At 52.9% G+C, this 25,117-nt stretch overlaps 9 protein-coding genes across 10 annotated transcripts; 6 read left to right on the top strand and 3 right to left on the bottom strand.

Moving 5' to 3' along the window:
• Positions 1-804: 804 nt before the first annotated feature.
• Positions 805-2,860, top strand: LMH87_005035 (uncharacterized protein; the record flags this gene model as incomplete). The annotated part of the gene is made up of 3 exons (XM_056202680.1): positions 805-1,374; positions 1,437-1,662; positions 1,713-2,860. The coding sequence occupies 3 exons, from the start codon at positions 805-807 to the stop codon at positions 2,858-2,860; spliced, it is 1,944 nt and encodes a 647-aa protein (XP_056058211.1).
• An 863-nt stretch (positions 2,861-3,723) lies between these two features.
• LMH87_005034 (uncharacterized protein) lies at positions 3,724-5,280 on the top strand (the record flags this gene model as incomplete). The annotated part of the gene is made up of 3 exons (XM_056202678.1): positions 3,724-3,810; positions 3,933-4,391; positions 4,444-5,280. The coding sequence occupies 3 exons, from the start codon at positions 3,724-3,726 to the stop codon at positions 5,278-5,280; spliced, it is 1,383 nt and encodes a 460-aa protein (XP_056058210.1).
• Positions 5,281-5,936: 656 nt separating this feature from the next.
• On the top strand, positions 5,937-8,499 carry LMH87_005033 (uncharacterized protein; the record flags this gene model as incomplete). Its single annotated transcript, XM_056202677.1, has 5 exons — positions 5,937-6,075; positions 6,122-7,064; positions 7,109-7,560; positions 7,723-7,757; positions 7,804-8,499. The coding sequence occupies 5 exons, from the start codon at positions 5,937-5,939 to the stop codon at positions 8,497-8,499; spliced, it is 2,265 nt and encodes a 754-aa protein (XP_056058209.1).
• Positions 8,500-11,443: 2,944 nt separating this feature from the next.
• LMH87_005032 (uncharacterized protein) lies at positions 11,444-12,206 on the top strand (the record flags this gene model as incomplete). Its single annotated transcript, XM_056202676.1, has 3 exons — positions 11,444-12,017; positions 12,069-12,121; positions 12,180-12,206. The coding sequence occupies 3 exons, from the start codon at positions 11,444-11,446 to the stop codon at positions 12,204-12,206; spliced, it is 654 nt and encodes a 217-aa protein (XP_056058208.1).
• Positions 12,207-13,876: 1,670 nt separating this feature from the next.
• On the top strand, positions 13,877-14,683 carry LMH87_005031 (uncharacterized protein; the record flags this gene model as incomplete). The annotated part of the gene is made up of 1 exon (XM_056202675.1): positions 13,877-14,683. One exon carries the CDS (start codon positions 13,877-13,879, stop codon positions 14,681-14,683), a length of 807 nt encoding a protein of 268 aa, XP_056058207.1.
• Positions 14,684-16,513: 1,830 nt separating this feature from the next.
• LMH87_005030 (uncharacterized protein) lies at positions 16,514-18,528 on the top strand (the record flags this gene model as incomplete). The annotated part of the gene is made up of 2 exons (XM_056202674.1): positions 16,514-16,985; positions 17,198-18,528. The coding sequence occupies 2 exons, from the start codon at positions 16,514-16,516 to the stop codon at positions 18,526-18,528; spliced, it is 1,803 nt and encodes a 600-aa protein (XP_056058206.1).
• A 265-nt stretch (positions 18,529-18,793) lies between these two features.
• Positions 18,794-20,405, bottom strand: LMH87_005029 (uncharacterized protein; the record flags this gene model as incomplete). Of its 2 annotated transcripts, XM_056202672.1 has the most annotated exons (3): positions 18,794-19,480; positions 19,534-19,845; positions 19,908-20,405. In XM_056202672.1, 3 exons carry the CDS (start codon positions 20,403-20,405, stop codon positions 18,794-18,796), a joined length of 1,497 nt encoding a protein of 498 aa, XP_056058205.1. The 2 variants fall into 2 exon arrangements, with proteins under 2 accessions (XP_056058205.1, XP_056058204.1); XM_056202673.1 differs by lacking the exons at positions 18,794-19,480; positions 19,534-19,845 and having other exon boundaries at positions 19,896-20,405.
• Positions 20,406-23,033: 2,628 nt separating this feature from the next.
• LMH87_005028 (uncharacterized protein) lies at positions 23,034-23,348 on the bottom strand (the record flags this gene model as incomplete). The annotated part of the gene is made up of 1 exon (XM_056202671.1): positions 23,034-23,348. The coding sequence occupies one exon, from the start codon at positions 23,346-23,348 to the stop codon at positions 23,034-23,036; it is 315 nt and encodes a 104-aa protein (XP_056058203.1).
• A 228-nt stretch (positions 23,349-23,576) lies between these two features.
• LMH87_005027 (uncharacterized protein) lies at positions 23,577-24,816 on the bottom strand (the record flags this gene model as incomplete). Its single annotated transcript, XM_056202670.1, has 7 exons — positions 23,577-23,630; positions 23,724-23,828; positions 23,921-23,932; positions 23,997-24,035; positions 24,090-24,097; positions 24,171-24,233; positions 24,810-24,816. 7 exons carry the CDS (start codon positions 24,814-24,816, stop codon positions 23,577-23,579), a joined length of 288 nt encoding a protein of 95 aa, XP_056058202.1.
• Between the last annotated feature and the right edge of the window lie 301 nt (positions 24,817-25,117).

Raw genomic sequence — 25,117 nt, 5'->3', positions numbered from 1 at the left:
CGCCCCCCTCTGGCCTCCTCTGGCCTCCCGCCATTGTCCTCCCATTCCGCCGTTTGACCTCTGCTCAAACCACAAAACCTCCTTGTACCCTTGTGACTTTCCATCTCACACTCTCTTTCCCCAGGGGCTCTCAAATATGAGAAATTGACCATAAAACTTGTACAGGCAAATAAACAGCCTTTCTGTGGCGTATGTCGGCAAAGGCGTCTTGTCAGTCGCAGCACGCCTCTGGCATCATATCCCCTGCCTCCTGTCCTCCCTTCATTTCGAGCTTCCCACACCACGTTCCCACTTGGCCGATTCAACACCCTCTATTCTGCATGTCTAGCGTCTCGATTCGCCTGTACAATTACGCAGCTCTCAGTGGCTGACCCTGCTGTTCTCACGGCCCTGCTGCCGATGTACACGCCCCCTATCTACCTACACTTACACACGCCTCGGTCACACTCCCGTGGCGCGCCTCTCCAAGCTTTTGGGGCTCTCTCTCCTGCTCGTCTCTAGCATCCCCGTGACAGTATTCATTTTCCTCTTTCTCTTTTACTCTACTTCCAAGCTGTCGCCCGTCAATCTTCTCGTCTAGCCCTCACTCGCATAATCTGCGCTTTGGACTGTTCTGCTCGTGAACAGCACGGCGACGTTTCGGCGCACCCTTCCCTTTCCCCTTCTCTTACTTCCGCCTTTTTGTTGCAGTGTTGTACATTTGCCTCTGTCCATTCCTCCGAATCTTTGTATCAACGGCATCGGCTTATACACTCTGGGCACATCGTCCAGACGTCAGAGTGAAACCACACGGCCCCTACAACCATGGCTATTTTTGCGTGGCTCTCAAGACGCGTCGGCGGTCTAAGTCTCATTGCTCTACTAATACTCACCTATTGGGTGCTTTCACACGAGTACACCGCCGCTCGAAGTCTCGTCAAACCCGACTCCGCAGACAAGACGCCCACATCACCATTCAGCTATGGCGCTGGCATTTGGTCCTACGTCTTCGCCTACTACACCCTGTTCATTCACTTTCTCGTCTTCATTGCGCCAATTCGTGCCTGCATGGCTGTCTGGGACATTACCTCTTCTCTGAGAAAAGATGCTCGACTGCACGCGATTCGCGAATACAAGCTGCGTCGACCTCGCCGTGAGTCGCAGGCATCCGTCTCAAGCTCCGAAACTCTCACTACAGAGCGATTGAGCATTTCCGCTTCGTCGACTGAGGTTATGAGCGACGTGGAGCTCAGCTCCATGTCCGAGTCCGAGGAGCCCACAGCGACCAACGTCATCCACGCCATCATCATCCCTAACTACAAGGAAGAAATCGATACTCTCAGAGAATCCCTCGAGGTCCTGGCTTGCCATCCTCACGCCGCCATGACTTATGATGTAGGCCCCCTGAACACCTGACCTCTCACATGCGCCTCACTGACCACCATTTCTCACTGCAGGTCTACCTCGGAATGGAACAGCGCGAAGCCAAAGGAGAATCCAAGGCTCTTGAGCTCATCCAAGAATTTGGCAAAAAGTTCCGTCGCATGGACTACACTTTGCATCCTGGCGACATTCTCGGCGAGGCTGCTGGTAAAGGAAGCAACATGGCCTGGGCCGCCAAGAAGCTCAGTGAAAAGTACTCGGCCAAGACTCGTAACAACGTAGTCATTACGAGTATGGATTGTGAGTTTGGATCAAAACTCTTGTCGTGTGATATGCTAACACCATGGCAGCTGACAGCCATCTCGCTGCCAAATACTTTGCCGAAATCTCCGACATGCACCTTTCCCACCCAGACACGGCCCTCTCCACGCTCTACGCAGCGCCCATCATTTTTGACCGCAACGCTCATAGTGTTCCCGCGCTTGTCCGCACAGCCGACGTTCTGTGGTGTGCGGCCGGCATGTCTGGCCTGTATAACGGATCCGTTCTGTCGCCTCCCACCTCCGTCTACTCTGTTCCCCTGGCTCTCGTTGACCGCGTCGGCGGCTGGGACACGGATGCTGAAGCCATCGGCGAAGATTTGCACATGTTTGTCAAGTGCTTCTTTGCCACCAACGGCAACCTGACCTGCCGCACCATCATGAGCCCCGTTAGTCAGAGCAACATCACTTCAGGCAGCGGCGCCGGCATCCGCGGCACCGCCCGCGACATTTGGGCTCGCTACAACCAGGCCCTGCGTCACATGTGGGGAGCTCTCGACTCTGGGTTTGCGCTGCGACAAGGTGCCAGGCTGTGGCGTGATAGAAAGCTGACGACGCGAACATTTCGCCCACTGCACCAAAACACAGGGAGTGATTCCGACTTTTATGTCCCTGATAGCCAGGTCAATGGTGACGACGCCGAGACGGCAGTCGAGAGCGGCGTCTTTTCGGATGTGGTGCAGGAAACCATCCAAGAACCGCATTGGGAACGCATCTTTTACATGTACCACCGCTTGTTCGAGGCGCATTTCCTCCCGGTGCACATGGCCGTGCTCGTGGTATCCTCGGGCATCTGGAACTGGATCACAGAGAACAACGGCGACCCCAATGGCCTTAACTGGACCTTTACCGTGTCTGCCATTCTTCGCCTGGTTGGCTTCGCGGCCATTGGTGCGTACCTTTTCCTGTACGAGAGCTATCACCGCCTGGCTGTCAAGGCCCGCGAGCGCGATATGCGACACGCCGGCCTGGACACGGGCATGTCGTTTTCGCACCGCTGTTTCAAGAAGAACGTTTTTGACTACATCCTCATACCCCTCGTGGCGCCGCTGTACGGCACGCTGCCAGCGATGCAAGCGGCCGTGGCGCAGCTCTGGACTGTGGAACTTGTATACCAGGTCAGCAAGAAAGAAAGTCGACAAAAGCTGGAGAAGCCCTCTGTGGCGGATATGGCATAATGATGCTCGACACAATTTTTAAATTTAATAACTAATGTTAATATCTTCATGTCGGTAGCGGTATTTATACAATAATTAGATCAAGAAACTTGTAATACATTTCTTTAGCTCGTGGTTTGCTCCCCTCTCGGCGCAACCTAATTTATGGTTTGATGGTGGATCTGATGGCGCCGGATATCTATCCGCTGACACAAAGCAAGAAATATCCGGCAACTAATCAACAGCTAGGAAAGCGACATTGAGCTACCGATAGTTGGATGGCTAGTGCTTTATTACACGTTTGCAGGCTGTTGCCGTCTAAGTGGCCCGCAGTTTACAAAGATGAGAAGACCAGCACATATGTCCACAAAGGACACGGATGAAGAAAATTATATCCTGACACCCAGATATAGCTATTATTTATATACACTTCTTCCTTTATCGTGTCATCCGGAACCAGTGTTTATCTAGATACCTATCACAACGTTGAAGGCGGTGGACGAGGCCGATTAGAGGACCCGCTTATCTACAGGCGGGGATCCCTTTGGTTGCTGAGACAGCCAATGCCTGTGTTCCCGATAACGCGTTATCGCAGCCTCGTATTGGCCGATTGCTCTTTTGAGCGGGTCGGTCCCTAGCTTCAGGCAGCTGGCAGAAAAATTGCTGGGCAAAGAAATTTTCTAGAGGCTGCGACGGCGCAACGTGAAAAAAAAAAGTGACGCCCTTCCAGCTGCTTCTTTTCCTCCATCCTACCTCACACCTCGTACCACCACCTCTTTTCTCCCCGATCTTGGATCCTGTCTCGTTGTATACTTAAACTTACACACGAACCTCTTCTAGATCTCGATCGTTCTTTCCCCTATATTCTCACATCTTCCTTCACAATGGCTGGCATTTCTGGTCCTGTCTATGGCCTCGAGGTCCCTCCCGGCGAGATCCTGATTCCCGCCTCCATGGACTTCCCTGCCTCTGTAAGTCGAATTCCATATTCTAGCGCTGCTTGAGTTGTAGTTGGGCATTTGAACCTGCTCAATTGACTCGCGCCACTGCATCTGCCGCCCACGACATCCGAAGCTGACTTTATGCCTGATAGTTCCGCATTACCATGGCTGCTGTTGACCCTACTGAGGAGCCCGAGGCCGATGAGGATGGCAACATCCCCAAGATCCCCCGCTCTACCCTCCGTCTTGTCAAGCGTGCTTTCCCCGGCCTCGACGACGACGAGGACGACGAGATTGATGATGAGTACATGAAGGCTCTTCTCGCCGCCTCTGATGATGACGACGAGGATGAGGAGGATAACGGTGGCCCCAGCGATCCCGCCAAGTCCAAGAAGTCCAACCAGGCTGCTGCCATCAAGAAGCTTCTTGCTGCCACCCAGGACGACGACGAGGACATGGAGGATGCGCCCGCCAAGTCCAAGGGCAAGGGCAAGGCCGCCGTCGAGGTCGATGAGGATGACGAAGATGATGAAGACGATGAGGATGATTCGGACGACGAGGACGGCGCTGACCTCGAGAACTTTGTCATTTGCACTCTCGACACCGAGAAGGTTCGTTTTTCCATCGCACGCTCTACGCCAGCAGCTCGCTAACCTTTTGCAGAACTACCAGCAGCCTCTTGACATTACCGTCAACGAGGGAGAGAAGATCTTCTTTGTCGTCTCTGGTACCCACACTGTTTACCTGACCGGTAACTACATCATGGATGACGACGAGGACGACTACGATGAGGATGATGATGAGGATGACTACGACCTTTCCCCCGACGAGCTCGAGCTCGCCCTGGGTGAGGACGATGAGGATGATGAGAGCGACGACCTTGACGATGTTGAGGACCCCCGCATCACCGAGCTCGACTCTGAGGAGGAGGCTCCCCAGCTGGTCGACACCACCAAGAAGGGCAAGAACAAGCGCTCTGCCGAGGAGACTGAGAACCTTGACGAGCTCATTGCCAAGGACGACACCAAGCTCTCCAAGAAACAGCAGAAGAAGCTCAAGAACAACCAGGGCGAGGCTGTTGCTGCCGACGAGAAGAAGGACGCCAAGAAGGTTCAGTTCGCGAAGAACCTTGAGCAGGGCCCTACCGGCTCTACCAAGGCTGCCGTTGGCGTCAAGGTTGTCCAGGGCGTCACCATTGACGACCGCAAGATTGGTACCGGCCGCGTTGCCAAGAATGGCGACAGCGTCGGTGTCCGCTACATCGGCAAGCTCCAGAACGGCAAGCAGTTTGATGCCAACAAGAAGGGCAAGCCTTTCACCTTCAAGGTCGGCAAGGGCCAGGTCATCAAGGGCTGGGACGTCGGTGTTGTCGGCATGTCCATTGGTGGCGAGCGTCGCCTTACCATCCCCGCCAGCCTCGCCTACGGCCGCCAGGCTCTGCCCGGCATCCCTGCCAACAGCACGCTTACCTTTGACGTCAAGCTGCTCGAGATCAAATAGGCGCATCGCGTCTGCTTTGTAATCTCATATTTCTTTTGTATTTTAGCCTTCTCAGACTAGAACAGCTGAGTTTGGGCCGGACAGTTTCGGGCTTTGGAGTTTACATGTTGTTATCTATCATGCGATCAAGAGCCTGGCATTTCGATCGAAGGGCTTCAAGGCCCCAAGGCGGTGTCGAGGTGAGGACCTGCATTGCATGGGTTGGCGTATAAGTCATTACTTTGTGTACGATCTATCCTGATAGTACGGCAGCTTACGGCTAGCCTTGTCTAGACGCATGCCGTCATGAATAAAAGTTGAATTTACATGTTGAAAAATTTTTATCTGTTGATTTGTCGCGTCTGTTGCATGTGAACTGTGCGATCGGCATCCTGTACTCTGCCACGGCCCCGCCACACGCAAAAGCAACACACAGCTCCTTCCTCCACGAGCCATTCGCGCGTCACCACTTACTCCGTAATATAATCAGGGACAGACTACTTCGTCTTCTTCATATCATCCCAATTATATCGTCATTCCTTTTTATTGAACAGTTATAGTCCATCGTGCCAGGACTGCCCAGCAGTTGGCGCATGGCGGGCTTGGGCCACGGTTGATTAAACTACGGTCGCTCAACACAATTCTTTCATCCCAAGCCATATTTATTATTCATCGCGATGGAGGCTACGGAGCCAAACCGTTCAGATTCGCCGAATTGCAGCCTGGTCCCTGTGGACTCGGACATGCTCAAGCTGCGACGTGCCGGCTCCCGGGTATGGTCGGATCTAAGAGGAGCAATCAAGGGCATTGGCAAAAGTAAGGGGTGCCGATTAATAAGATAGGGTGAAGCTAACTAGCGTAGCAGGCTCACACCACTCGACTACGGTCGATTACCGACCAGAAGATGCCCAATTGGTGCCCATCAAACGAAACAATGGCATTCAAGATTTGGCGCTCGCAGGCAAGGAAAGGGCCATGACACCGGCCGAGTTGGTGAAACGGCTACGACTCGACACCTTTGGTATCACACCCAGTACTACGGTCATTCTTCGCCATGGCGCGCTACGAAGCAGAGGGCGACGCAGCTCGGCGCAAGCTCTCAATAGCATGCACTCTCAAGTAGGAGCCACGCCGCGGATGCCATCGGCGAACAGTACAGTCAATCAGACTACCGCCGATAATGACTCTTCTCGCAAGGTCTCAGTGGAGTCGTTTACATCTAATTCAAGCAAAGACGTAGTGAAACGTCGAAGCACTCACCGATTTCTGCGTGCCAAGTCGAACCCGGAAACCTTGACTACGATAAAGGAGTCAGGCCACGATACCTTTAAGCCCACGATTCTGACGACCGAGAAGGCAGCTGCGGTCAAGATCAGTATGGAATCATACTACAACGAGCTACTCAATATGCCAAATTCTCGGTTCCACCGGCGACATTATTTAGAAACCCAGCTCTACTACCGCCCGCAATTGTCACTTCAGGAAAAAGAAGCCATCCGCCAGGCATTTTTTCACCAAGAATCATGCTACCTTCGCCAGTGCCGTGCCCTCAAAGCCCACAGCCAGACGCGACGAAGGATGAGAAATAATGCGCACTCTTGGCAAAACTTCGAGCCGGTCCAAGTCTTGGGCAAAGGGAGCTTTGGGGTAGTGCGACTGGTTCGCGAGAAAAAGACAGGCCCTTTGGTGCCTTCGCAAGTTTTCGCCATGAAGGTCATCCGAAAGTCTGAAATGCTTTTGAGCAGCCAAGAGGGACATTTACGTGCAGAGCGTGATTTTCTTGTCGCAGCGGAGGGATCAAATTGGTAGGTCCACCTTGAGTTGGTGTTGATGAAGCTTACCTTCCTAGGGTTGTACCACTTGTGACCAGCTTCCAGGACTTTACCAACTTGTATCTCGTGATGGAGTATATGCCTGGAGGAGACTTTCTCGGAATGCTTATGCGAGAGAACGTGCTCCACGAGACGATTGCTCAATTTTACATTGCGGAAATGATTTTGGCTGTGGAAGAGACGCATCGACTCAAGTTTATCCACCGAGACATCAAGCCAGACAACTTTCTGATATCACCTTCCGGCCATTTAAAGATTTCTGATTTTGGCCTTGCCTTTGATGGCCACTGGTCGCATGACGCGGCGTTTTACAGCTGGCACCGGCATTCTTTGTTTCAGCACTTTCGGCTGTCGGCAACAGACGACAAAGAAGACGACGGCAAGACGCGCTCCAAGAAGCTTTCGCAAAACGAACAGAACAAAGGTTTCCAAACTGCCTATGGCGACTTAAGTCATTTTAATCCCAGAGGTAGCACGAGGTGTCGCGCTACTGCCTACTCGGTCGTGGGCACGAGCCAATACATGGCACCGGAGGTGATTGCCGGCGGAGGCTACGACGGAAGATGCGACTAGTGGAGCATTGGCATCATCCTGTTTGAGTGTCTTTATGGCTTCACGCCGTTTGGAGCAGGGAAGGGCAGGAAAGAAACGAAGCAGAATATTACGGTGAGCAGCCCTGGCAAGAAGACGAACTTGACTAACCGTGTCAAAGAGGCACAAGGAGATGTTTTGTTTTCCAGCAAGACCGGCCGTCAGTGATCGATGCAAGGACTTGCTCTACTGGCTTATAACCGACAAGGAAAACCGAATCTGTTCGAAGAGGTACCAGCACAAAGACCGATGCCCGCCCGGGCCGAATCGAATGACGAATCTCTTTGGCCGACACGTGTTTCCGGATGATGCCGAGGACATCAAAGACCATAGATGGTTTAAGCATTTTGCTTGGGAGCAAATCATGAGCATGAAACCGCCGTTTGTGCCAAACATATCCAGTCCTGAAGATGCGCATTATTTTGAGGATTCGGAGACTCCCGACGACTGGTCTGAGTCGAACCTGGGTGTTGCGCCGAGCCAGGAGGAAGTGCGGCACATTCTGCGAGACTTTCGTCCGTATGTACAACAAGTGGCGGTAGGGCTTGTGGCAGAGCCGCATAACTCTGCCAGCCTTCGAATGATTGACTATGAACTGGAACACTCGCCCGACTTGTCGGAGGGAGAAAGACAAATGTTGAAGCGCTTCCTCCGACTGTATGGACGGCGACAGCGAAAAAGGCCACGCGACGTGTTGCTGCGAGATGCCAAGATCAAGGATGCGGTGATGGAAGTGAGAAAGTCATCGGCCTTTGTGGGATACTCTTGGAGACGCATGCCTCCTGGAGGATTTGTGATGGGTGCGCTGCAGCAATGAGATGGCTCGTTGCCAAGGATGCCAGTCTCTTGATGAGTAATGTGCGGGAGTTTTGCACGAGCTGGGGCTGGTTAGGACGTAAAAGGGGTTGGTTTTCTCAGCGCAGTTTAGAATGTATTAATTCAAAAGTGTTATTAATATTATACTTACGGCTACGAAACGGGGTGTCATAATGGGTGATGTACTAGATGTATAACCCAGAGCTTGTCACCCCGCGGTCGGGATCGCCCCATTGTTGTCTGCGAGGAGGCTTTTGTGATGAAGGCCACCACCGATAATTTGGCTAAAATTGGACGTCGTTGCAGGACAAATGAATCGATGGTCTTTGCGGGTGGAAAGACAATCGGATTGCACCGAGCCCTGCTGGAGGGGTCGATTGTGGGGGAGAGGCCCTTTGAAGCCGATGTCGGCGAGACGTTTTGTTCAACAGTGAGAAGGCGAGGTGGGAGAAGACCCCCGGCAGTTGAAATGTAAGGGGGACAGATTTCGTAGGAAAGTTGATCTGTTACAATACGGGGTAGTGATGTCTACAGACGAGTGATTTGTAGGTGTGGTGGTGTAGTGTTGCACAGAAACATGCAGCAGCAACAGCAGCAGCAGCAAAGTGTGGTTGTGAAGCGATGGCGCTAGTTCGTATGGGGCGATTTGCCCGTTGTGTTGTGTGGATGTGAGGCAGACGGGTGGCTGCCACGGATGTCATGACGACTGTGAATACCTCCAACTTGACGCATGCCTCTTTTTACTGGCTGTTTTGATCGTTCCCGTAGGGTGAATGAGACAAGAAGCGTGCCAAGTGAGGCTTGCGTGGATCATGACGTAGCGGGCGGGAATGAACCAGGTGTGTGTCTGATGCAGCAGGCAGGCTGGGCTTCCAGTAGTTTGCCGTGGTGGTGGTGTGCGTGTGTGGTGCAGCAAGAAAAGAAAGAAAAAACGTTTGATGTGCGTGCTGCGCGCATGAACAGCTGGCAGGCATTGGCAGGCGAGCAGGCCTCCTCTTTAACTTTAGGTACATACCTAGGTAGGTAAGGTACCTTAGGCAAGGTAGTTGGCGTGAGTGCTGGCAGTCCCCCCCCACGGGTGGTGAAGAAGGACGTGGCAGGCTGCCAACGCAAACACATGGCAAACGGGAAAAATGCAGGGAAAATGCCTCTCCGCTGGACTATTACTTTTCCTGCCATGACGCTCGGAAATTAAATGACTACGAGCGATTTTCTTCTTCTTTCTCTCCGAAATCATCCAGCAGACTGTTATAGCAGGGCGGTCTATAAGGCATGGCCCGGGGTGGGCATGGCAAGAGAAGGATAGATTCGGCTCACTCGGTGGCGCTAGTCAACCGTGTGTGGAGGGGGGCGGCCCTGCCAGAGTAACCTATTTTTTTTTCTTCTTGCTGCCTGTAATAAAGAGCCTGTAAAAAATCTGACCGGCTCCGACAGCCGCTCCGGCGCAGGCTGGACGGGCTCTTTGCTCTTTTGGGCCAGTGGTCTGGCGCCGCCACCACTTTTTCCCACTAACTACGTCCGAAGCAGTGCAACGCGACAGATCAAACGCCCACAAAGGATTGGATGATGGAATTCAGGACAGAGAAGAATATAGCACATGATCTATTTACTGGTAAAGAGTAAAATGATTTTTCAAAAAAAAAAAAAAAAAAAAAAAAAAAAAAACAGACAACACTGGACCTGGGAGGCAACTGTAACGTATTACCACCCACCCGCTTCTTCTCCACACCAAATAGCTAGGCGCCGGGCCCCTCTGCCCCGGGATCGGCCTCTTGGGTGGTGCGACCAAAGGGTCATTACGCCGGAAGGGGGGGGGGGGTCGCTGTCGTTGGACCGAGGCGCGGAACAAGCACTAATAATAGGCTCCTAGCACAACTATCCAAAAAGCACAGATTGCAGATAACAAAAGCTCGATAATCGACATGCTTTATCGGTTGCTTGATCTGGCCATCTGAACAGATAAGCGGCCCTGCAATTCCTAAACATTATCGTGTTCTGTAGGTGCTGCTGTCCAATTTGTTCGTTGGTGTTGCACAGCACCGCACGTCCGACACGTGCTCGGCCAAACGCAAACGCCGGCCCTCGTCCAACAGCACCCAGGATGCGTACGGACTACAAACAGCATGCTACTTGTCGTCTCGTTTAATAAAAGCCGCTCCTACTACCTTTGCCACCCTTACCCACACTGGCCGTTCTACTGGTATATATGCAAAAAAGCTACACAACACAGCCCAGCGCGATTCCGCACCACCACCACCCACCCACCCATCCACACCCCCCGAACACCGGAACCCAAAGTGCTCCATATTCTTGAGCGCGCATCGGCCGGTTGCCTCGTGAGGGCGGGCAAAGAAAAAGGCTTTGCGCCAATCGGGCAGGTGGACGGCTTACCAGTACACTCCACGAACCAACTAAAGAAGGAAAAAAAAAAAAGGCCCTTTTGTATTTTGCCCATGACTCCTGGGCCTTAGTTTTAGGCAGAGAAAACACTGGGACGGGGTATATATCTATCCTGGTAGTACCGCCATCCTCACAACCGCGTCTTTTTCTACCTTTTCGCCTTTCTTCCTCCTCCCCTCCGTTTTCCGCTCCCTCTCCCTCTCACTCTCCGCTTCTTATGCTACCAATTCACTAATAAGAGGATCGGACCAAGAAACTAGGAGGACCCTCCAATCTCCATAACCACACCGGGGCCGTTTTTCGTTTTGCTTTCTTCTCTCTCTCACGGCTCTTTCTTGCTCCATTGGTATACAATTCTCCGTATCCTGGGGCTTACATTCCTATACCAACACCACCCGCCTCACTCCTCCCCCCCCCCCACGCCGTCGCCTCTCACCTTCCCACCTCTTTTACTCTCCTCGTCCTCTTTTCCTCGAAACCTTTTTATTATTCTATTTTCTTCTTCTTCTTTTTGCCTTTCTACACTTCTCCTGCTCTTCTCAATCATGGCCACCTGCGAAGTCACCCAGCTCTCCGTCGTCACCTTCCGCCCGGACCTCTCGCCGCCGTACTCGCCGCCCGCGCCGCCATCGGCCTTTCTCGACGTCGCCGCCAAGCTGCAGGCGGTGCCCGGCGCGCGCGCCTCGTATCTCGGCTACCAGCTCGAGGACTCGCGCCGCTGGGTCTGGGTCGTCCGCTGGGCCACCGGCGCCGCCCTCGACGCCTTCCTCGCCTCGCCCTCGTACGCCCGCTGGCTCAACTCGCTGCGCGCCGTCGCCGACACGTACGCCAGCTCCCGCGCCTACCTGCACGGCAGCATCGCCGCCTCGCTCAACAGCCCCTGCACCGAGATTGTCACCGCGCTCGACGCCGACCCGGGCTTCGTCGAGGACAGGCTCAAGCCGTTTACGCGCCTCTTTGACCGGGAGCCGGGCGTGCCGGGCTATCACGCGCTCTCGTACGGCCAGTGGCTGCCCGTCGTCCACGACGGCGTGGCGCCGCCCGTCGGGCTCTCGGCGGGCATGCTGATCGGCTGGGACAGCAAAGAGGCCCATTTCGCACAGCGCGGTGAAGGGATGCGTGAGTTGCTCTTTCCGGCATTGATCATTGGTAGCTTACTGACCGGCCCAGTCATTGATCGCTACATTCACCACATCCGCGGTGGCCGCAAAACGTTGGGCCTGGTAAGCCAACATCCCAGTCCTTCTCTTGCACGCTCCAGCCAAGCTAACACACGCCCAGTATCACGTCAACTTTACCCGTCTCTGACACGCGGCCGAAACGAACCCTTTCCCACCCTGACGAATACTTGATGATAAATTAGCGTTCATGTTCTACCTGCACCACTTGCCTGCTTTTTTCTCTTGTTCCCGCCGCCGCAGATATAGGCTGGCCAACTTCCCCCGTCCAGGACCGCCACCTGGACTTTGAATACAATCACCCTTGGCATACGCCAAACACTGGTCCCCTTGACGTCGTTGCAGAGAGAACTTGGTGTTTCTCTGGCTGTATGATGCTGCCGATTCCTTTTTCAGCTGGGAAAAGTAGAACCTCGGGCAGTGCTGCACCACCCTCCGATACCGGTCCAGGCAACCACGAAACTGTAAATGGCGACCGTGACAGAGCCTTGTATATCTTTTCTCTTGGTGACTAAATATCCCTGGTCTTTGCTGTGTACTTTATTCGATTCCTTTTCCTGTTCCTTTGGAATGTCCCTTCTGGGATGATTTTTCTGGCTCTACAAACAACGCATGTAGCCACGGCTACGAGGTGGCGCCCTGACAGGCTGTTCGATCGGCCCAGCTGCCCCAGTACCCGTAGATGCACACCCAAAGTCTAAACCGGTGACGACACGGCAGTAAAATCACGCACGTCAGACTTTGGGCTATCGCTTATACCAGCTTTCGATGGGCTTTCCGTCTCGGCGACGAATCAGCGTTGAAACTCCCTTTGCCACTCGGATCGCTAGGAAGCTTACACTACACCAGTACTCTGCCCTGGACCCAATGTGACACGATGAGCCCAATAGTGGCATGATCCATGCAGCCGTGGCGTGTAGCCAGTACTATCGTCGCCTTCTTTATTGCAAAGCGACATATAGCTCAGGCTCGCCGTTTTCTAGTACGCAGAAACAAATAGTGGTTGGTGTCGCGGCACGGCGTCGCGCGCCGGTGTGGCCCGACAAGGCCCGTGTAAGTGGCCCAACGCACAACGCCCGGTCGACGAGCACGATGCTTTGCCCCAAGCACCAAGTGTATAAATCTAATTCAACTCTAGATACTCCGTAGGTCCACACTATTTCGGGAAAGCAAACAAATGCATCATTCCCGGCACGCAGCCTTGCTGACTTTCCCGTGTAGTCCGGTGCGAGCCGTAGCAATCTCGACTTCATTCGCCGGCCATCTCGCCAGACGTATTCTGTGCAGATCTTTTAGAGTAATTAATTGCCATGCAGCCACATACTCAAGGCTGCACGGATTTATCTGCGCTGCTGGCCGTGAGACACGCCTTCATTTACGCTTACTTGACTAGCCTGGGCGACGCCTGGAGACCCCTGTAGTCGCGGGCCAGATACAGGGGATGGAGTCCCGTCCAGATCCCTTTTCAGTCTCCACCGAAAACGGGTAGCTAAGAAAAGGACGAACCAGGAGGTTTTTCTTCGACGCTGGAAAGGGGGACAAACAGTCAACTGCGACCATCTCGCTATTATACCCTAACGTGATATCCTAAGTCAACCTGCCACTCCTTTACCAGCGAACCGATACCCGATTAATTCATCTACGAGCGCGCGACACAGGAGCATGTCCCGGTGATAGAACTTGATACCTAGCTGCGCCGCCAGCTCGACCCGACAAACCGTCGCAACACACGAACACCGATTCGTCTCAACATACAAGAACACACCGCACGCAACACACACAAACACACGCGCATATCCAATGCCCCGCATACCCTTCTTCCGCCTGCCGACCAAGTTCCGGCGGCACGTCCGCCGCAACCGCATGGCCACACTCGCCGTCCTCGCCGTCCTCGGCGTGCTGCTCCTCATCCCGCTCTACTCGCTCTACTGCGTGTACAAGCCGCCGCGCTTCCTCCTCGGCTACCTGCGCGCGCGCTACCCCGACGTGCTCTTCGAGGAGACGACGACGGCCAAGATGATGGCGCTGTCCCTCGACGACGCGCCCTCGGCCCACACCGACGAGATCCTGGGCGTGCTGCGCGAGTTTGACGTGCACGCGACCTTTTTCGTCATTGGCGCGCAGGTAGAGGGCCGGGAGCAGACTCTCAGGAAAATCGTCGCAGAGGGCCACGAGCTGGGGAACCACGCGATGCACGACGTGCCGTCGAAAAGTCTGAGCCTGGAGCAGCTGGAACGGGAGGTGGGCGAGGTCAAGGAGAAGCTGGTGGCGGCGTATGCGGCCGAGGGCAAGATCCTGCCGAACAATTACTTTAGGCCCGGGTCGGGCTTCTTCAACAACAAGATGCGGGATATGCTGGGCAATCGCGGGTACAGAATCACGCTGGGGAGCATTTATCCGCACGATCCGCAGATTCGCAACCCGGAGCGGAATGCCAAGCATATACTGAGCATGGCGCATCCGGGCGCAATCATCATATGCCATGATCGGAGGGAGTGGACGGCGCCGATGTTGAGAATGGTGCTGCCGAAGCTGCTGGCGGATGGGTACAAGATTGTGACGATTACGGATCTGGTGAAGAGTGTGGAGCCGTTGGGGGGACGGTGATGCGGGAGAAGAAGAATGGCGTTTGTCGGAACAAATAATATGGGGTTTTTTTAATAGAGATTATCGGGCTGGCTTTTTCGAGAGAGCGAGTGGGAGATGGGAGTATGGGATGCATCGTCACTTTTTGTAACAAATAGCACAGGCCTGGATCACATGTGCGGCGGCACGGACACGCACCTGGGCTTTCAAACTTTTTTCTTTGCTGTAATAGCCGTTTCTTTTGATAACTATACATACATGTCAACATTGAATTGGCAATCCCATCACAATTACGTCTGCGTTCCTTCCTGTGGAATTGGCCGTTGCTACTGATGGCGCAAATACATGTCCTCATCGAGCCTGTGTTTATTTTGTTCGGTGTGCTCTCGCTTCTGCTGCGGCATCATGTGTATCAAACAAAGCACTAGAAATGCAACGGCGAAGAGCCGACGTCTGATCTATCACGCGGTAACTCTGCTACCCGCACGTAATGTAGCCAAAAGTCCAGCCGCGTTGTGCGACACGGCCGTCGTCCTCTTTTGCGACTGCCCATTGCCACCGGATTAAGATTCTGCGACCAATCCATAAAATGCCACTCTCTGCAATTCAATCTCATCAAATCTACCACTTGCTCACGGATCTATACGTCTTGCAGAGCACACCCAACACTTTGCACACTGGCATCGCTGGCTCGTCGCGCACTGCCCTTTATCGCTCAATCCAGACTGCGTGCGCCGTCACTACAAAGAAGGAAGATATGTTGAGGCCGTTCTTCGATTCTCACAGCAGCCTTGATCGTCAAGGTGGCTGCCCCTGCGTCAGGCCGCTTGCTGACCGGCTGATCGCCGCGTGTGTAGCTTCGTATTGTCTCGCAAGGCGCAATATGGTCCCGTTAGTGTGGTAAAAATATAAAATGTCTAATTGGCCAAGTCATCCGTGCCAAGCCCTCATCGCCAATAGCACGACTGAATTATTGACGGCTGACCCCGAGCGCCCAGCGCTGGTGGGCAATGCCATGTAGCTCCTTGTACTGTAGGTGATTGCTTACACTTCTGCCATGTAGGGCCTTTGTTTTTGACCGAAACTGTCATCTATTACCAGACTGACAAGAGTTTTTACCATTGATAAGGAATAAAAATGATCAAAAAAGTCATCCTGGTGAACTGAGGCTGGGCAACAAAGAAAACCTCTCTCCCTTGTAGCATTGTGCCATGACCTCTCCGACGTGATGCATGTACTTCGCTACTAACATGCCATTTTGAACCAGACTTCATAGTCTGTGCCGAAATTGTCGCCAAATAACTTGTCAGGTGTCCGTACAGACCAGCGCGATCGCGATTTCACATGTGGCGCGACACACACAAAGCGGAACCTTATCACCAGATAGGCTCTTGTTGACTCATCCGAGACAAAATGAACAGGGAAAAACAGGCAAGTGCGCCCAGGGCATTGGCAAGCGACGCTACTCTTGGTCGTACAGCGTTCGAATTGTGTCGCACGCAATAAAGCCCGGCCATTGCTCAACAATGCCATCAGTCTTCGCGACGAGATGAAATTAAGGGATCCAGAGAAATCTGGCTTCTCTCTGACTCTACTTCTCGGAAGAATATATAAGGTTGCTGTTCGAGTGAGGACGAGCGCACCACATTCTCGAGTGGTAGATGCTACAGTACAGGTGGTCACACGTCGCAGGGGTTGGGTATGACACTTCGCTGCGCCTGTGTAACCACATTTCCCACAGTTTATAATATTGCATGCCTTAGCCCCCTCAATTTAGCGCGTGAAGGTCAGCATTCTACTTCAAGCATCATCACCTGCGAAATCGTCAACGTTCGAGCGAAATTCAAGAGAATGCCGTGGAGAAACCCTGAAAAGCCCACTCGCGTCTTCAAAGACTGTCGGGACGAGCGCAGATGGTGGGACCGCAGCGCCTATAAACTGCCGTTCAGAAAATTCAAGGGTCTAGATGAGACAGCACTTTGGGGCCCTCTGTACCAGCGCTTCAACACGACTCCCATGCCGATCCTCGACATGGAAGCTTGGCATGCGGACGTGGTTGAACTCATGCGAAAGTCTGCCACTGTTCAAGATCTATACAAGCACATGGAAGAACGCAAGAAGAAGAGGTTTGATGAACTCGTTACTGCCATCAACGACATGGACGGGGGTGTTGAGTGGTTTTGCCAGCCACGCAGCGAGGATCTCAAATCGCTGGGCATGTCGCTCTTTCACCTGTGGAGGGATCCATCCCTTTTTGAGACGGCAAGGGTATTTCAGACGATGACGGAAATCAAGGAGCAGGCGAGGCAAGAATGCAGGCGTGGTCAGTATAAACTCAGCCGCCAGTTTCCACAAGCTAACTTTCTTTGCCAACAGAAAACCGAGCATGGAGGAAGCAGTACAGGGAGAAGAGGCAAGAAAGAAGGATGAAAAGAGAACAAAGGAAAAAGGAGCGCCGCGAAAGATTCAGTCTCGAAGTCGACGCCATATCGGCGCGGCTTTCCCCAGCCCAATCATATGACTCACCGCCGCCAGCCGACCAGATCCGCGCAAGCGAGGACTACATGGGCGACGGGAAGAGAAAACGCAGTCATCAAGAGCAAGACGCTGAGAATGGCTTCAAAAGGAAGCGAAGGGCTACAACGCCGTCAGCAAGCCCGTCTGAAACGCCAAAAGTTCTTGAAGCCTCCTCATCAACAGGGTCCCCAAACAGCAACGCCGGGAGCACTTCGATCAACGACGGTGCTCTCAATGCAGGCAGCAGCCGAAAGAGAAAGCGCGATTCTCATGATTCAGAGGCCCAAAGTGGCCGCGAGGTGAAGCGGCGAGCTGGACCACCGCGAACAAGTCCGGAAAAGGCAACAAGCCATAGAGCTTCCCCCGCAATATCTACGAGCAGCGACGCGGGTTACGTTTCAAACATTGAAAGCGACTCCAATACGACAAGGAGCCGAAAGAGAAAGCGCGATCCTCAGGATTCAGAGGCCGAAAGTGGCCGCGAGGAGAAGCGACGGGCGGTGATATCGCTAGCAAGTCCGCTTAAAGAGCCAGCAAGCCTGCGAGTTTCCTCATCCGCAACACCTTTCACTAGCGACGAGGGTTATGATGCAGACGATCAGAGCAATTTCCATGCGAGAATCAGCAGCAAGAGAAAGCTCATTGACCGAAAACTCAATAATCGAAAGCGCGATAATCGAAAGCGCAATAATCAGGATTCAGAGGCACAAGGTGGCAAACAGGAGACGCTCCTATCCGTTCCACGGCCAGAAAGTCTACCTGAAGGGACAACAAACCCTGGAGCATCCTCATCCGCAATATCTACCAGTAGCGACGAGGATTATAATTCAGACGACCACGGCAGTTTCAATGGCAAGATCAGCGGCGAAATGAAGCTCTTTGATCGAAAGCACAAAACTCGAAAACGTAGTCATCGGCATTTAGACGCCGAAAGTGGCCACGAGGAGGAGCTCCCAGCTGTTTCACCGCGAGCAAGCCCGTCTGAAGAACCGATCAACTCGGATGCTCTCTCATCCATAATATCTACCAGCAGCGGCGAGGATGATGACTCGTCAGATAGCGACGACAACGGCAATGCGAATGTAATTGGCAAGTGGAAAACACGAGGTGGTTACCCGACACCTCCGAGTCGGGTTTCAAGCCAGGCGAGCGGACACGCACCATATGAAGATGATTTCAGCGGGAAAGGTTTCAGCCGACCTGCGCGTATTTATTACGAGGAACTCGGCTGGGTTCGGGATAACGGGCCAGCGGACAAGGAGCTCTGTAGTCATGGGCATGAGGAGACGCAGTCGACGGAGCCGCTCAATAGCGGCAAAGGGAGGCGTAATATTGAAGAGCGGCTCTAGAATCACAGGTATGAGCGTGTGTTGCGGATTTTACAGTGTTGCTTGCGAACAGACATTAGTATTCTTTGGTAGCTGCGAATAAAAACATAATACAGAAAAGGCGCTTTAGAGAGTGGGTGCTCGACAGCATGGTGCGAACTTTACTGCGTGGCTTGCGGCTATGTATTAGTAGTCATCAAAGGATTTTAAACTCATAATGATTATTTAAGATGGTCAGTGAAAACAATCTGTTTAATTCTCGCTATCTAGCTCATGAGTTCTTGTTCTATCTGCGTCCAGTGTCTGGTCGCTTCTTGTTTTTTTCCTTCTTCTTGTCTTTTGCTCGTCTCTCCTCTTCTCCTTGTCTCTCTTCTTCTGCTATCCTGAGCTGTTCCAGGATCTGACGAGCCGTTATGCGTGTTCTTGCACGTCTTCCTAGCATCTGCTTCACGATTGCCCCCATGGTACCGCGAAGGCTACTCCGCATCGTTTCAACCTCGCTGCGCCAACGGTAGTAGCGCGGGCCGGGGTTTTTTACTCTCCAGCCTGGCCCGAGGCTTTCGGGCAGGGCTGTTTTCCCCAGTAGATACAGCATTGTGACGCCCAGTGAGTATATGTCGCTTGCCGGGGAGGGAGCTACTCCTTCGTATATCTCTGGCGCAATGTATGGGTAGATCCCGCCGCCCGGCTGGCCATCGTTCGCGTAGGTGCAAAGCCCAAAGTCAATCAGCAGGGTGCCGCGCTCGGGATGGAAAATCATGTTCCGCGGCTTGATGTCATTATGCAGAAAACCTTCCGATTCGAGATGGGCAAGATTCCGAGCCGTGTCTTTCAGTATTCGTTCCGCGAACGACAATGACCCTGTAAACATGCCATTTCTATCCTGGTGCAGTCCGAGGTCATGTTCTTCCAGGCGCTCCATGTAAATCACGAAGAAGCGAGCATCGAACCCAAGACACGTAACAAACCCGGGCTAGTCAAGGATTAGCTAATGCATAGTCTTAAGACCGCGCTTTTCTCTCTCACATGATCCTTCAACGCCAAGGAGAACACCACTTCCGAAGAGTAATCATCCGCCAAGGATGGTATCTGATCTTTCTGATCTGGGTGTCTTCTAAGTATCTTCATAGCCGAGTGCACTTCTCCCATGTTGCTGTGAAGCGCATGAAGAATGCCCGTTCGACTTGTCGGCGTCGCAATGTTTGCGATGTTCGTAATATCGAAATTTTCCGTTGATTCTGGCTCGCCGGGTGCCGTGGGAAACCTGATCCGCACCATTGTTGCGGGTGCAACTTTCAGCATAGGGTTGTCGCCATCCCCAAAGTTCGAGCAGATGATCTTGTTTGTCAGCATTGAAGATTAAACTAGAAAACAGTTTAGGAAAGAGTTCAAAGACATACCTGCGTTGTCCACGCTACGTCGTCGGCCGGAGACTCCCCCGGCGTGACAAGACCAGCGAGCGGTACTGAAAACTGCTGAAAAGTCCATCGACGAGGCAGCAGCAAGCACTCGGCCATCAGTGGCCTTGGCTCGTCCTCTTCGGCCGTCACTGGCCCTGACTCGTCCTCTTCGAGAAATGCCATCATGCCCCAGTACCCCGGGGAGATGGGATTCTTCTCACCAGGGTCCAAGCACAGGGTCTGGTTGGGCCCTGTGGCGGCTCCTACATTGAGCGCGACGAGCCAGATACTCTCTTTGCCTTCGTTGAGAGCAATGAGGTCATCGCTCCCCACGTCGTAGTAAAAGCGACAACCGCGTCTCGAATCCAGGTCCAAGTCAAAATGCGTGCGCTCGGACGTTTGTCTAATCATTTTGAGATTTTGCAAAGGCTCCTGGTCGTTGTAGGAGCCTGAGCGGCCGTCCAGCCGTGTGCCGGCCTGCTGCGGCAGTACTATCATGCGTACGTCTGGACTGAGTTGGCGCTCAGCTACCAGTAGACGGGCAAATGATTCCGACAAGTCGTAACGTGGTTCTAGAACAACTGGGGTTTCGGCACGGGGTAAAGGCCGCGTTACTTCTCCCCCATCAGACAACGCTCCTGCCTGCGCCTCGGGCGCGGGCAAGGCGCAACCACAAACGTTGCACAGTAAGACTCTGCCCAGCGTAAAATGGACTATGGGGGTCAAATCACAGAAGGAAGGCTTCAATACACCTTCTCCAAACTGATTGCACAATTTGGTTTCTATGTATGGGCTATAGGGTTCGGGAACCCAGCCTGCGACGCGGTCCCAGGTCTGCTTCCATACCTTGTAGCAAAAGAAACAAGGTGGAGGTTTAATACCTAGATCTTGAGGTCTTTCGGGACGCAGAACCTCGCCAGTGCCAGGTCGTGATGCTCCTTCACTCGGCGAGGGAGAATCACTACACCCTGGAGTCGGCGGAGGATTCAAATCCTCGGAGCCAGACAAAGGATACTGCGGTGTTCGAACCCCTGACGCGAGAGAATCCTTGGGAGGGGGAAGCCATGCGGGCCGGTCTGCGCTGGGAGGAGACGGCAAATCTTCTTTGCTTGCACCAGAGCTTCTCGTAGAAGGTGGAGTGCGAGCCTCCGTCTTGCGTCGCTTCTTGTCTCTGATGTTGGCTGACATAATTCTAGACATATCTTTTCAGAGTGTAATTTGCGAAGGTTTATAAAATCTTGTTTCTTTTCTTGAAATTGTATTTTGTGAATCTTTATGAAATCTTGTCAACTTCGAAAGCTTTCTGTTGGGTAAGGGAACCTGTCCACCAACTACCCATAGGCAGCATCGCGCTGGTTTTATATCCCCTCCAAGTTCCAGTAGTCTCAACATAACCTTGTCACGCTGCCACAGGGTATGCCTCTGCGCGACGCTGGATGCTCCCCGGGTTCTACATGGTGTGGAATACAAGCCCTTACACAATACACAACAGCAGAGTGTTTGGTCGCACGGTGCGATTGCGCAGGCTCTGTTGTGGGCAATTCCTAGCCACTTGAGCCGCGACCAGGGATGAATCACTACATAATATTGCTTTTCTCCATTATTGACTGGTGAAAAGCATGTCGGCTCGAGGTTCACAATGTAACGGTCGTGCATGTTTGCCTGCGAAGAGCCTCGTATCTGCAGCCTCCCCTTTAGCGCTTAGTTTTTTTTTAACTTGAAAAGCGATGAGTTGCAATATTGAGCACAGCTGTTGCGCTTGGTCACGTAAACACCGTATCTCACTTATACACTGTCTGCAGACTCAGCGATGCTCCAAGCACATCTCTCACGCTGTGGTAAGCCTGGACAGTCGAAATTATCGACTCGTGGTGACGTGGTCTACGCAATAACGTTATTTGGTAATAGTGTTGAATGTTTGTTCATGATAATTAGGGTTCTACGAGTACACCACACGACGGCCTATCCTGCTGATGAGCATGGAGCTTGTCGCTGGTGAGCGAGCTCGTACCAAAACTCACACAGGGAAAGTGGACGAGCATGTGGCCGATACCGGCCAGCCAGAGAGGTAAACGACGCAATACTGCAAAAATCCAGCGCCGGCGGAGGATTTGGCATACGAGTTTAGCAGAGGGAAGAGCAAAAGCCAACGAAGCCTGTGAGCGCCCACGGTGTAAAATGATTGGCTGCAGCCCAGTTGGTCGCAGAGTTTTTCGTGCCTACCGTCAGATTTTCGACATCTGGAAAATGTGAGAGAAAAGAGGAGGAAAAAGCAACGAATCTTTTTTTCATCATGCGCGCTCTCTTTTTTACCCTCTGTTAACTTCTCGTGCAATGCCACTGGCTGTGGTTTGTTGCCAATGTTTTCTGGGCCACTTGATGAAAAGGGCTCAGTTGTGCGGAGTACGTCGTCGGGACGATGCAAGGAACTAAATCGAGTAATTGAAGCGACGGTTCAGGTTTCGTAGAGTAACTATTGTGCCTATGGCTCTCACTTGGAGGGCATGCGATCGACCCGCGTTGCCGGTGAGGCTGCGGTTCGATTGCCAGTGCCGGCTAGCGGCAACCCAAGTCATGACCAAGATGTATTCATGGGCAGAGTAGTATCACAATGGACCTACTGGCACTTGGACTCTGGGTTTCTGTGTCTTCATGCAGGCTCCGTAAATATTGAGATAATACGAGCGATCTCTTTAGATGTTCCCTCGCCCGCTCCTGTTTTGTTGCCGCCATGCGTTCTGCCATTTTCTTACTGTCACGGGCACATTGATAGGCAGTGTAAGAAGCGCGGTTATAACTACAAGTAGCTCTCAGGAAACAAACCGTTGCAATCACGATAGCAATTTCGGGTTTTATTGCCTGATTTACGCAGTAAGCTTGACGTCACACGAGGAATTATTGCTGTGACTATACCTCGGTTGGCGATTAGCTCCCTCGCCCGCGACAACATCCGCATGAGGCACCTTGTCAGCGAGCTCCTACTCCAGAAGATTCTGAAAATGCCGTTTCGCCTGGTCCACGTACTCATCCCCGAACCTCGTGCCTTGCTTCGCGGCTCCGGTCCCCCCTCCAGCCGCACCGCCTCCTGCGCCAGATCCTGCCAGCGAGGCAAACCCATCCAGCATCTCATCGCCATGCGCTCCAGGGGTGCCTCCGCAAGCGGCGGGAACTCGAGAGCTGTCGGAAATCGGTCAGCTCGAGGTGGCCGCGCTGATCGAGGAGCATCTTGGGACGGCGCCGGTCGCCATGCACCAGGCCGATGCTTTCGAGCCAGGCAATGGCTTTGGCGATCTCAGCGGCCATTGCGCGAATTTTGTAGCTGTCTAGAGGCGTGTGACTTTGGGGCATCGATGCGCTCGCCAGTGACAATCCCGGTTGGAGCAGAGGCGCTGGTCGAGGGAGCAGCAGGCCTTCAGCGGCATAGACTTGAGACGGCGACATTGTCGCTCTGTGCAACGCGAGATTCCCCAGCCTACTATTTGGCGAAAGTCGGTGTGTAGGCGGCGGAGACGAACTCGATTGACGAGGCAGCGCAGCCGGCGTTACGGAACGAGAAGAGGCAAGGGTAAAGGGGGCTTCCAGCGGTGACGCAGACGGGATGCGTCTCTTGATTGGGCAGATTCAAAACGTCTTACAAGATGAAGAATCGCTCCCTTTTTCTTCTTTTCTTTATGATTGTCTCAGCAGCTGAGCGCTCTGGCACCAAGTAATCCGATCAAACCACTGATAGGGACCATCAGCAAGCCTCGACTAGCAACCAGACTGTTCATCAAGAAAGGAGGGTGGCTGCTGCAGAAAGGTAAAGCTTACACGTACACGTAAAGAGTAGTCAACTATATGATTTATTACTGGATAAAACAGCTTTGTAAAATTGGCATACAACTCGAGAGATGTCGTGACCAAAACCCCCACGTGCAGCGGCTTAGACGTTGTCAGCAAATGTTTCCCTCCACTTCAGTCAACTCGTCGAAAGTCAGTCTTGCACACTCTAGCAAATTCCAACTCTACCTCACCTTGTCATCGTCCTGCGACTGAAGCCTCAGCGCTGGAGGTGCTCCGTAGCGCAGAGAGTGTCCGTCACGGTCGAACCGTAGGGTAGGTCAGGCGCGCCTGGACAGGAAGAGGAACCTTGGTCGCAGATATAATGACGCACATTCCTCTCCCAAGATGAATTTTTCTTACCGCCTCATCTGCACGTTTTAATAGTGAATGTTTTCTTTTCTTAAAAATGGTCTGTGAGTACGATTGAGCTCATCTACATACCACGCCCTGTTATGCATGACGTCGTAAACCCAGCAACATCTTTGTCAAAGTCACAGCGCGACGCTTAGCGGGAAAAGGCGATTCCCAACAAAAGAACAAATAAGAAGACAGGGCCTTTTTCTAACAAGTTTTACAAGTCCATTCATTATATATACTTTGCGAAAATGAAGCCTATCTTGTTGGAAAAGGTAGAACCCCTCTTGTCGATCAAAGCCATACTTTCAAGTTGAAACCCTTCTACCCGCACGGAGTAGAACTGCCCAAACTAGCCAGCGCTAGCAGGGGTGGTCCGACAATCAGCGCAGCCAATCCGCTGCGGCAAACGGCCAGACGTCAGCGTGTGGCCCGGCCGAAAGAGGAAGGTTGCCATCCTTGTGACGACGGCGTACGTGTCCATCCCCCTCCTCGTGCGGGGTGTGGTGGTGGCCACGATCACGCTTCATCGACGCCACTATGCAGCAACGCCCATGATGGCTAGTAACGTGTTCAGCGGGAGCGGTCAGGGTTCATTGGTGGCCACTGGTATGGGACATTTCAGCCAGGCGGCAACGTCGTGCGGTGTCTCGAAGCGAATCACTCAAGTAGGACTGGGGCTAAGTGGTGAGACCCCAGCTATATTGGTATTGTCGCAGAAAATACCCGCCATTTTTTCTTGACCGTTGTGTAGATCGCTTGCGTCTTTCACTGGCATGCATCATGAATCAAAAATAGCGCAGTGTCCTTGGCAAAAGAGCCATCGCACAAGACAACTCGAGTCACCAAGTGAAGCACATCAAGCATGCTGATATGTAGCAAGTAAAGCAAATTGGATTGAATGCCGTCGCGGCTGTGGGCAAAGATCAACTATGCCCCGTCTCTTGGTAATAACCATACAAATCAAAGAAATCGTCAAAACATGTGTCAAGTTTGTTCCGTAGTGGTCGATGGACCGTGTCTATAAACGCCAT

This window comes from Akanthomyces muscarius, chromosome 1 (genome assembly GCF_028009165.1).
Source record: "Akanthomyces muscarius strain Ve6 chromosome 1, whole genome shotgun sequence".
NCBI lineage: Eukaryota > Fungi > Ascomycota > Sordariomycetes > Hypocreales > Cordycipitaceae > Akanthomyces > Akanthomyces muscarius.
Note: the sequence above shows the minus strand (reverse complement) of the source record. Positions and strands in the feature narration are given on the sequence as shown.